At 40.5% G+C, this 12,615-nt stretch overlaps 1 protein-coding gene across 2 annotated transcripts in view; it reads right to left on the bottom strand.

Annotated features, from left to right (window-relative positions):
• Nucleotides 1-12,615, bottom strand: part of enox1 (ecto-NOX disulfide-thiol exchanger 1) — a 51,905-nt gene that overhangs the window by 7,036 nt on the left and 32,254 nt on the right. The window contains exons 2-9 of one of the 2 annotated variants that reach the window (XM_031561130.2): nt 12,204-12,338; nt 10,352-10,489; nt 7,337-7,504; nt 6,133-6,339; nt 5,480-5,713; nt 4,430-4,642; nt 2,844-2,950; nt 1,313-1,430 (exon numbers count right to left, since the gene is read on the bottom strand). In XM_031561130.2, the coding sequence (XP_031416990.1) occupies nt 1,313-1,430; nt 2,844-2,950; nt 4,430-4,642; nt 5,480-5,713; nt 6,133-6,339; nt 7,337-7,504; nt 10,352-10,489; nt 12,204-12,213 (1,195 nt within the window). In that variant the 5' untranslated portion in view covers nt 12,214-12,338. Of the gene's footprint in view, nt 1-1,312; nt 1,431-2,843; nt 2,951-4,429; nt 4,643-5,479; nt 5,714-6,132; nt 6,340-7,336; nt 7,505-10,351; nt 12,339-12,615 lie in introns of both variants that reach the window. The other variant, XM_031561123.2, reaches the window with a different exon arrangement.

The following is a 12,615-nucleotide window of genomic DNA, read 5'->3' as shown; positions in this document are numbered from 1 at the left end:
ACTGAGAAATTAGAGTTTTTGAAAGAAAAGCCCTGGAAATGGCTGATTTTTAATCAGATGTATAGTCTGACAGAGGCCCATATCACCCCTGGGTTCCCATGCCACATTATGTTAGCTGATCCTAAATGTGTTCCATTGCCTGTCTCACATCCTGATCCTACATGTGTTCCATTGCCTGTCTCACATCCTGATCCTACATGTGTTCCATTGCCTGTCTCACATCCTGATCCTACATGTGTTCCATTGCCTGTCTCACTCATCCTGAACCAAGTATCTGTTTCCTCTGCACAAACACAGTTTGGAATTATGGCAGGCCTCGTTATGGCAGGCGTCATTAAGAGGACACGAGGTCAATGACACACCCTTGATTGATGTCCTGTTTGACCCATCCGTATTGACGTGGTTATCCTAGCATTAACTGCATATATTTCAATAGCAATCCCTAATCTGCCTTGTCATCATGCCGTCAGAATGACATCATCTTTGCAGGTCTAGGAGCATTTATATAATACAAAACATAACACCTGAAAATACCATGTGAGCAAACTAAATTATGTAACACAAAATACATACAGTACTCACTCATACACACACACAAACATATGCAAACATTTGCAGACACATGCACAACATGTACACCTATATGTAATCTGTGTTAAGACAAGCATAGACCCACTCTGGACTAAAACCTGAAGACCTTGCCCTTCCACATTCACTCCCCCTAAACCTCACTCCCAGTCTTGGCTTACAGCAACAGTATAACCTGTGTACTGAGAGGCCCAATTACACCTGTATATTGGGAAGTCTGTCAAAATTGCCACATAACATACACAATTACCCAATTGTTGCAGTAATTAGTAAAAACAAGAACAGTCATTTAACTAAATGAAATTGAATAACTGTGTAATGCATTCTACTCTGCACTCTCAGTGTAAAGCATCAATTAATTAGAACACTCCACTTAGTCCTGAGGCCGTATCATCACCGTGGCACACCGGGTCCATTATCTCTTACTTGACATCTAAAATGTTCTCTTAAAAGAGAGAGCCTACATGCTGTGTTGTGAATTGTATTTGAGCTTGCAGTCCCAGGGATTCTTCCTTTGCTATGGTTTGTTGAAGCAAAGTCAGTCCCTAATTTGTGGTGGCAGACATACAAAACACCTAAATGTTGAATCATGTTGACACCTCACTTCAAACTTTAGCTGTAATCCAATGTGTAAAGGAAATCTGCCTGCTACTGTGGGATTACTGACACTGTATACACTACAGGAACATATGTATGATGAACAGATGTGTTACAGATGTGTTACCCATGTCTTCGGTGCGTAATTTCTTGGAGGGGTTCTCCTCCGAGTCGTCATCAGACATCTCCATTTCTTCCTCTCGCCGTATTCCCATAATTTCTTCACTGTGAGCATTCCGCAACTCCTAAATTAAACAGAAAAGTTGCCAAAGTATTTGGTATGAGGTATACGTATGGAATATGTGGCTGTGGTTATGAATGACCTTTATGAATCATTTAAAAGTCACTTTTGAAATTAACTTATACCAGTTATGTCTGAGAACTAAGAACTGCAAACTTTGGGCATTGTGTAAATTATCTTTTTTTAAAAATCTTCTAAAAATGTCTTTTAGCATTCAAATGTTCTGTGGCAAATTTGAACATTACACACATCCCTATCAATGCTGTCTTAGTCAATAAAGGATGAGCTCAAATAATCTTGTACTGTTTAACAAAACAATAGCTTGGTGACGAGACAAATGCTGGTTGAGAAAGAGAGGGACAGAGAGAAGATAGCCACAGTACTTGTGCTAGAGCAAAGCAAGAATGTGCGTGTGTGCGTGCGTGTTTGTGCAGTGCTGAATTTGTGTGTGTGTGTGCGTGCGTGTGTGTTTGTGCAGTGCTGAATTTGTGTGCGTGCGTGCGTGTGTGTGTGTGTGTGTGTGCGTGCATGCGTGCGTGTAGGATCCAGTATTTTCATTTGAGCATCTGAACATGGTGCAATCCCACCCTACCCCTAACACCCCTGGCTGGAGTGTTGCTATTGCGGCAGCTTCAACTCCAGTGATAAATCACTGAACACATCGCTGCTGGGACCTCATGATGGACTTCCATCACTTTTAGAGTTTAGAGAAATGTGCTGGTTTTCTTTAACCGGCTCATGAATACAATACATAAATAAATACAATGTATTTATTTATACAATGTGTTTATTTAGTGACTGTAATGATTTTGACCTGCTAAAAATGTTGAATCCAAACTGAAAATCTTACCTGTGGTTGTAATGGACTCTGAAATGGAATGAGGCCTTTCATTGACTTGACTGTCCCAAATGAAAGAGCACAGAGTTCCCTGACCTTGGATCCTCACAGACACACATCCTTTACATCGCTTTCAGATACATGCTTGGGAATTCTCTTTATCATTTGAGGGGAATAGGATGGATGCATTTGTATACTATATCAAACACATAAATGACATGCATACATACTCATTATTCTAAATCTGGGGGAGAGAACACACTGCATGTGGTGTTTTACAGCTGGATGAAAGGGGTCAGATCATGTCACCCACCAGACCATAGACATATATATATATATATATATATATATATGTCTATGCACCAGACCCACACGTTTCTTTAAAGAATCCTGTGACATATTTGATGAGTAATATTAATATTCAGCAGTAAATTAACATTAGTATTTTCACTCATCATACATCTATTTGGTTGGCCACGATAAGAATAGGCAACCACAAACACTTTCATATCAACATCTATTATCTCAAGCCTGTACAGATGTCAGCATGACTATAATAAGGGAACAAAAAGTACCAACCTCACATTGCTTGCGCCAAATGTCTATGTTCTTGCGCTGTGCTTTTGAGAAATGGTCCCATGCCTTTTGTCGCGAGGCAGCAGTGAAAACAGCCGCAATCTGCTCAACTTCGGTGGATAAGGAAGTCAGACAAGACAAGCTGTTTATGTAGAGCTCCGCACCACTACCAGCTGGAGGGAGAGACACCAGGACCCCAACTTTAAAGGTTTCATGGCTGGGGATCCTGGTGCCACTCTGCTCCAGTGGACTCTCAGTGCATTGCCTGATGATATACTTTCTTCAGGACTGAGGTAACATTGCACAGTGATTAGAAAGGTTATACAGTTGCCTGCAGTTTCACTTCAGGTATTTACAAGTTATTTTTATAATATTATAAATCTGAATCTTTATTTATTCATGGTATTTATTCAATGCACAAATGCCACTAATGTTGTGTCAAAAAAGAAGCGCAACCCAAATTGAATTTGAATATTTAATATTTGTAACCTGGAATATCGTCGATAACCTTTCCACCATGTTGGCTCACAAGTATTGTTCTGCTGTGACAACGTTTGAAACTCAACAGTGCAGTTTTTAGTGTTCTGGTCTAAGTATCAAATATGAACCAAATGTGTCTGTCTATGACCTGCCCGAACTTTCCCATTTTACTTGCTGTGGTCAGCTCTTCAAAAATTTGAATTAAGTATAATTAAATCTGCAAGTGGAGATTTTATGTGTCCATTCACCTCTCTTATCATTCAATATTTACAAGATGTCCTTTTCTATATTAGCCTGGCATTGTTATAGCATAAAAGCTTAGTGGTCACTGGGATCTAGTGTGGAAGTTTGTGGAGTTTGAGGTCCCAGATTTTCTCCAGGTTAAAAGGGGTCAGTTTGGGTGAGAATTTAAAAAAGATTTATGTTTTGAAGATCAGCAGTGCTGATTTGTCTGGACAACACTCATTGCTTATGCCACTATCACCCAATGAGACACCAATGAATTGTCTCCAGACCACCCACTGAAATTGTATTCAAGTGAAGGCAATGCCTGGCTGTCCAAATGTATAATAACATCAAATATTCACATCATTCTGTGGCTGAAACAAATCCGCTGCTGTCGTACAGCTGACCAAAACAAACCCATGGTACAAGAAAAGGCCTGGCAGACGCATGATCACTTGGTGGCCTACCTGCAAACTGACTTGAGATGTTCCACTCCTGTATGCAGTCATACTCACTCCAATTGCACTGTACTTACCCTCAGGCTTTGCCTGGCCACTTGCAATGTCCTATAGAGCTAGTCTCATTGCATTCACTGCAACATTTCAAGTGTTGTGTATTTTGTGGAGTGATGTGCATTCAAATAGTCTAAATACCATGTAAAGTGTGTAGGTTTTGAGATTGTCTGGGGAAATTTGACGTAATACATGTGTCTGAGGATGTGTCTTACAAGATATTACTGAAAAGCAAAACAGCAGGTCAGTTTCTAAATACGGATCTTGAAGTCACTCTTCTCAGTCGTTGTCGTGGCAACAGCAGCACCAAATCACATGGTAGCTACTGAAGTTCTAGCGTGTGTGAAGGGAGTGCTGGTGTCTGGGTCTTACATTGTGTGAGGATGGCCAGCAGCGTGTTCTTGAAGTGCTCCTTGGCCTGCTCCAACTCCTCCTCGTGTTGAGCCTTCTCACTCATGAGGCGCCGCACGTGGCTGTTAGCTGACTGGATCATGGAGTAAAACTGGTTGGCGGTGCGCCGGTTCACCTCACCGCGGTCAACCCATGTGAAAAGCACAGCTGTGGCATCACTGAAATTGTTGTCCTCTTGAAAAATAAAAAGACTTAGATTTAATAGATGCATGTTTTACAAAAGTGGTATCACAGTACTGAAGAATGAAATATTTGACATACAGTACCAGTCAAAAGTTTGGACACACCTTCTCATTTTTTGAGAAGTGTTTTCTTTACTTTTATTATTTTCTACATGGTAGATTTTTTGTTTAGTACATCATTCCATATGTGTTCTTTCGTAGTTAAAATGTCTTCAGTATTAATCTACAATGTAGAAAATAATAAAAGTAATGAAAAATTAAAGGTGTGTCCAAACTTTTGACTGGTACTGTACATTTGAAGTAAGTTAATACATGACTAATAGCTCAAATGTGTCAATCAGTGCAGCCATAGATGAATTAGAATTAGAATGCCCTTCATGAGATCCCACTTGGAGAATGATCTGTGAGTTTTTACACTGATGTTTATGTCTGAATAGTTATATGAAGTTGGAAAGAATGCAGTTGAGACTTTTCCCATGTACACTAATTGTTTATATCACTCTATGGTGAGAGGCAAAGTGCCTTGCCTTTTAACATCCAGTGCTTGAGAAGATCAGAGCTAACAACTGCTTAAAAATGACTTACTTCATCATTTCACAAACAAAATAAAATAGGGCAAGTTGTTTTTGTTTTCAAAAATAGAAAATGCTCCTGGCTGTATGAAGTTGACCTGAACAATAAGCGGTGTTACCCCATGTTATTGTGCATTTTACACACTTTGTTTCTCGATATTGCCAAGAAATGTCTTCTACGTGATGCATGGAATGAATCAGCATTTTGCAAAATTGTGATTTGATGGCCCTTAATGTGTAGGGTGATTAGAACATACCCTTTAAACTCTCTGACAATATGACTGCCTCGTGCTCAGAGTAGTGCATGATGGGAGGGGGAGAGGGAGGTCTTAGGCGATCCTCCTGGATTTTGCGCCTATGTCTCTCTTCACGTGCCAGCGACCTCTGATTACATTCCCATTCGTATAGGTCATCGCGCGCCTGAGCAAAGTCAACATGTATGCGGCCAGAGTCCTTCTTGTCTGTGCTTGAGCCAATACGGATTCTATATCCTGAAGGGAATCATAGACAAACATACTGCTTTAAAGAACCACAGTTAGATCCATTTCTGGTAAAGTCTGTGTTTTAAAATAAAATGCTTACACAACACTTAAGTCAGACTAATCTGTTAGTTCACATAGTTTTGGAATATGTCCATGAAATATACAGGATTTATTTTTTGGTAGATCATTAATCTGTCTTGGCATGCAAGAGTACACACACCATAAGCCGATTTCACAGATAGAGTTGAGATAAGGAACAGTTACATATACAGGCATGCAGCGTCGTAACAATGCCAAAGCTTGATGCAGACATCCCATTCACTTTACATAGAATGCCACTTAGGAACTCCACTTGATGTGGCAGAGGCATTCCAAGAGTTATCGAAACATTTAGCTCACCAGATAGATAAATAAAACATTTAGCTCACCAGATAGATAAAGTGCTTTGTCCACCATGAACTCCTCACTGTAGCGGATGTGACAGAAGTTCTTTTTGCTCTTTCGGATAGCCACAATCTCACCACACTGGTCAAAAACCTCCCGAATCATTTCTTCACTGGCGTTCTCTGGAAGTCCTCCGACAAACACAGTTTTACAGCCAGGAGGTCTTTCTCGGGTGGATGGTGGGGGCAAATCTGCAGCAATCATATGAGAGGAGAGATTTTAACCTTGTAATTTAGCCTAAAATAGTTTTAGTTCTATGTAGGAGAGATTAGATCATAATAATGGACAATCGAATGCAGCCCTTCCTGACATAATGACCCATCTGCTTATCATGTTGTGCATCAGACAGATTGTAATGGGCACTGTCTACTGGTCACATTGGGTGACCGTGAGCTGAGTGAATGAGACAGAGAGGAAGCAGGCAGTCTAATGGCTCATTCCAATCACTGCCCAAATGTCCTTTCCCATTTCCATCACAGTCCTTTGAGAAGGTACAAATTCTTTAATGATTTGAATGAGAAAAAGGATATTTAAACAGTCCAAACCTGGAATTGCAATTATGGTACTCACAGCTGGACAAATGTTGTATGTCTAGCACTGAAAGTTCTTGTCCCATTTATATTCATGTGGATCATGGAATCTACATAAATATGCTCTCACTATTATTTCTCACAGTCTAAGCTTGCACATTTAAAGAGGACATATTATGCTCAATGTTCATTTCATCATTTAGAATAGATTTACATGCTTCAATATTCTAAACACACGATATGTTTCTGCCTCTGTATATCTCTATTCAGAGTTACTCCCTATGGCTTGTGCTCTGGGGTTGTAACTGTGCAGTCCATTGACATGCCCCCAAAGCTATATAACACACTAAAGGAAAGGGTACATCCAGAAAAGCATAATAGGTCTTCTTTCAAATATTCTCTATACTATACTATTATTTATGTGTAGATTTATAACTGCATGCTGTCGTGGTAATTGAATACAATATACAGGACTATCTTGACATTGGTAGGGGGATTATCTTCTATTGACTTTGCCGGTACACAGATACAGAGCTAAGCAGGAAGGTTTTTATTACATGACAGGTCATTGTCCATTGTCCATTGCACACATTGTATAATTCTCAACAGTGTGAAGTCTGCGTTAGCAGATACATGTACAACATGCGTCAGGTCTTACTAGGGTTCTGTGGGAAGAGAGTGCAGCTCTTGCAGTGGATGATCTCTTTGATTATTGGAAGTTCTGGAGGCACCGGTGGAGGAGGAACCAGGCTTATCCCTGCCATCATAGGGTTTATAGGGGTGATGATGCCTAGGGTGGGATCAAACCCCTGGATACAGATGGAGTCTGAGAATCACAAAGACAGATTAAAGCTTCTGTGGTGAACTCATGAACCCTACAGAGATACATGAAGGGAGCTGCATAGCATAGAGAGATTGGGTGGAGGACGAGAAAGAAAGAAAGAAAGAAAGAAAGAAAAAGAGATATGGTGGGATGACCACTGCAACTTTAAAACACTGAAAGAAACTGAAGAGAAATCTGCCACAGATTAGAACACAACTTCTATCACGATTTCATTACACTCATCCATTCTTTCAAGCCCAATCAAATTGGATGGGGACTTGTGACCTGTGAGCTGTGGTTTAAAGTCTGGAATGTCAGCCAAGACCCATGAATGTTCATGTTCATTTCAAATTAATTAGCTATCCCACCAGATGGAGTTAGTTGTACTGTACATTGTGTATTGTTTGTGTGGTGCTGTTTTGCACCTTTCTAAGCAGAAGTAATCAAATGAGTAGTGAGAATGAGAAGATGGTTCAGATTGAAAATCATTCACAACCTCAACAGGGTACAGTGATATCCTTTGTATTTTGATTCACAACATCAACAGGATACAGTGATATCCTTTTGTATTTTGATTCACAACATCAACAGGGTACAGTGATATCCTTTGTATTTTGATTCACAACATCAACAGGGTACAGTGATATCCTTTGTATTTTGATTCACAACATCAACAGGGTACAGTGATATCCTTTGTATTTTGAGTTTGTTTCCATGATTGTTTTAATTTGAGAAACAATCAGCACCTATATTTCTACTGTGAAATATAAATCCCAGTCTCACTTTTCCTCATGTTCACAGACAAATGGTAAGGATCTACAGCTGGAATATACCAATGTCCTCAAATAAAATAGAATCAGATTAATGCCATTAATAGTATTGACTTGGATGATCGGAAAATATTATTTTCCACAATTAATGAACTGTTCACACCCATCTGTAAAAGTCTGTGTTCCTCCCTGGAATAGTGTTCAAATGTTTCCACATTATTGACACTAGTTTCTCTGCTACTTACTTAACCACGGGAGACTAATCACATTATCAGTGTGGAAATCACAATAAGTGGAATTAACAGTTGACTCTGAACAGCTACCAAATTAGAAGTAGAACTGAGAAGACACACTACATTGTTAGATGAGTAGGTCATTTAGACTGGGTTCATGATGTGGCATAGGCCTTTATTTAATGCTCACCCCAAATGTCCTCTAAATCCATTCATCATGTCATTGTGAGCTTACATAAACTCTGAACAAAAGAATCTGCCTGTGTGTTCATGTATTAAATCTCACAATACCATTTTGACAACAGAAACTCCAGTGGCCTGGATATCCGCTATATTTAGAATGTAATGTGTTTGCTGTGGTGCTGTGCAAATCCCTGAGGATAATACATTCTTAAACATGACTTACAAACAAAATGCAAATGGGTTCTATGAAAATAAACACAATTTACCATCTTACAGCCATTTGGGCAAAACATGCATCTGCAAATAAAAACGTGGCTACAATACTCTGTATATATAGAGTATTCTAAATGATTTTAAACCATAGTATTTCATGAAAGAAGATGTCAGATTTGTTTATGTTTTGACATTTCCAGAGTCAAACCAAAGAGGTGCAGTCATGGCCACACTGCCCAGTGAAATCTCAATACCTGCCTTGTAACTTTGCTTTGGAAAATTATTCTCTAGGCTGTGTATATCAGTGCTTGTGTGTGTGTGTGTGTGTGTGTGTGTGTGTGTGTGTGTGTGTGTGTGTGTGTGTGTGTGTGTGTGTGTGTGTGTGTGTGTGTGTGTGTGTGTGTGTGTGTGTGTGTGTCTGTGTGTGAGTAAAACTACATCAATCTGGTTATAACGGTTTTAATATCTTTTAATATTCAGTCAATATTTTGTAAATCATCCCCAGCATAAAATGGCAAGTATACAATCCAGAATACATGAAAGTCATCCCATCTTCTAACAGTCCCATTATTATGCATGACTTAAAATCTATTCAAACATTTTAATCTGACTCTAATTTACCTCAATCCGCCATAGCTTCTTTGACATAGTGGCAATTATAATAGGATTCACATTTGGCTTGACATTCTCTCTCTCTCTCTCTCTCTCTCTCTCGCTCTCTCTCTCTCTCAAACACACACACATAATCTCCTGTGTTTTCTCTTTAGCTTTGCTCCCCTGTTGTTCTATCTTTTTTCTTATTAACTACATTTCTTATTTAATATCGTCTCATTTGTCTTTCTGTCTTAAGTTAGTTCTGCTTGTTTGTCAGCTAGTGAGTTGGCCTGCTCTGTAGCCTGCAAGCCAGCCATTATAGTCAATATGAGCACACGTTAGGTCATTAGTTTCCCATTGAAACCACAATGACTCCCCTAGTCATCGGGAAGATTACATTGTATGTTCTTTCTAATTCAACTTAGACAGTTTTTTTTGTCATCTAATTGGGGGCATAAATTACAAAAACTCCCCGCCTGCACTCATGAGCTGACCAGCAAAATAGTGGGTTTCATTTGTAACATGTTTCTGTTTAAAAAAATATAATTTGCATGTCACCAAAATGCATCGACATGTTCATGTTTAAGGCGGAATAACAGAAACACAAGAGAACAGTAAACTGTGATGCAATGTAATGTTTCTATAAGCTTTGACTTCAAAGCCACCCTCCACTGAAGGCCCTGGTTATTCCCATCCACCAATCCCTAGTTCTAATATCATCAGAATCTCCTTCCTTTGCCGAGAGCTTGACTGTTCCTGTCTGAGCTGCACTATCAGTGCCTGCAGGAGTCTTGGCATGAGAGAGAGGAGCTGTACATTGAAGAAGGCTCTCTGCTCTGAGAGAGAATGAGGCTTACCTGATACTAGCTGCTGTCCAGTTAGGCCCATGGGTACAATGCCCAGGTTGCTCATGGCTGTGGCCCAGGCTCCGGGATCTGCTACAGGGACAGTGTGGTGCCTTTGCTCTGCCCCTAAGTGTCCAATCCCATCTGCAACTGTGGGGGGTAGGGTGGAGATGACACTAAGATCACACAAAAGCATTCTGTAAATCACACAGAGACCTGTACTATCAAATGTAATAGGACTGAGGCGCTGAGGAGTTGATGCATACCACCCGTGGTGAGAATCGGGCACACAGTGTGTGTGTGTGTGAGTAGTTAGTTTTACTTTCACTTTGGATGTTTTGGCCAATGGAGGGAAAACGCCACAGCTTTAGAGCGCAAGACCATCCAGCATAGATGTGGATGCCCCCGCAGGAATTGTCATTCTACGCCAAACTGTTGTAGAGATAGGAGGCAAAATGTCAGTCTTCGCCTTATAGCGCCACTTTGAGGCCAATGACTGTCCTTTCTTGTGACAGAGTAGCAGGTGAGATTGAGTTTGCCCCATTTTGGCCTTACGGTTTGTGCTGCACAAACACCTTTAGCGGAGAATAATACTAATAGTCGGAAACAAAAGCAGCAGGGGTCCAAGGAGGCCGAGCAGCTGCAGAGATGTTGGGAGATGAGGACGAGACGCAGCAATGGTCAAGTGCAGAGCCAAATCTGTTTACAAGGTTAGTAGGACAAAACTGACAAAAATATACTTAAAGCAGCGGTAAGTAATCCTGGTCTAAAACTTGCGAGTTAACTACCTAAAATGCATACTGATAAGTAGAATGATAAATGATGTAATGAGCACAGTTGGCCCTGATAAAAGATAAAAACTGGTGTTCTTGGACGATATAGTTGGCCATGTGGCAGCTTTGGCTGGGTTTCAGACCCAGACACAGAGTTACAGAGTGCATAGCCTGGGCTTCTGGTCAGAATGAGAGGAAAAACAGTGTTTATCACATGTACACAGCAGATATTAATCAGAACATGACACCAAAAACAAAGATGCTTATTTCATTATTATGATCATGAAATCTCCAACTAGTCTGATTTTACATTGTCAGTATAGTAAACAGTTTCGCTCAGAGTTTAATCACATGTGAATGTGTGCACAATTATATCTATCATCATCATTACATCATTTATCATTATACTTTTCAGTGTGCTACGGGACATTGATATCAACGCTGTAGTGTGTTACGGGACATTGATATCAACGCTGTACTCAGTGTGTTACGGGATATTGACACTATGAATGCTGTACTCAGTGTGTTACGGGATATTGACACTATGAATGCTGTACTCAGTGTGTTACGGGATATTGACACTATGAATGCTGTACTCAGTGTGTTACGGCAGTGCGTTACGGGACATTGATATGAACGCTGTTCTCAGTGTGTTACGGGACACTATCACAATAACAATTCTATCCATCATCATCATTACATCATTTATCATTATACTTCTCAGTGCGTTACGGGACATTGACACTATGAATGCTGTTCTCAGTGTGTTACGGGACATTGACACTATCAACGTTGTACTCAGTGTGTTACGGCAGTGCGTTACGGGACATTGCCGCTATGAATGCTGTTCTCAGTGTGTTACGGGACATTGACACTATCAACGCTGTTCTCAGTGTGTTACGGGACATTGACACTATGAATGCTGTACTACTCAGTGCGTTACGGGATATTGATATCAACGCTGTACTCAGTGTGTTACGGGACATTGATATCAACGCTGTACTCAGTGTGTTAGGGCAGTGTGTTATGGGACTATGAATGCTGTACTCAGTGTGTTACGCAGCATCTCACAAGAGCAGAGTGGTACTTACTGCTGGTCATGGCAGGTCTGTGGTGTCTGTCTGTCTGTCTGTCGGTCTGTCTGTGTCCTACTGCTGTTATCAGAGTCCAGGCTCCCCCAAGGACAAGCGTCTAGGGACGGGCAAACATCACCGCCCTCCTCAGTCCTGTGACACACAAGCCCAAGGGAAGAGCTCAGAACACACTCTCTTGGTGGAGTAAAATCACAGAACACACTCTTGGTGGAGTAAAATCACAGACACAAAACATGGCAGCAGGGGGGAGGGGACAATAGAGAGACAAAGGCTACACTGGTAACAGATCAAACAAAGGCTACACTGGTTACAGATCAAAACATATTGTGCACACCCACCAGCAGCAAACAGAAAGTACAGAGTGTCAAGATGCTATTGGCTGACTCCTGGTGGAATGAACAGTGAATTA

This window comes from Clupea harengus, chromosome 2, assembly GCF_900700415.2.
Source record: "Clupea harengus chromosome 2, Ch_v2.0.2, whole genome shotgun sequence".
Lineage (NCBI taxonomy): Eukaryota > Metazoa > Chordata > Actinopteri > Clupeiformes > Clupeidae > Clupea > Clupea harengus.
The sequence above is the reverse complement of the archived record's forward strand: the minus strand, read 5'-3'. Positions and strand labels throughout refer to the sequence as shown.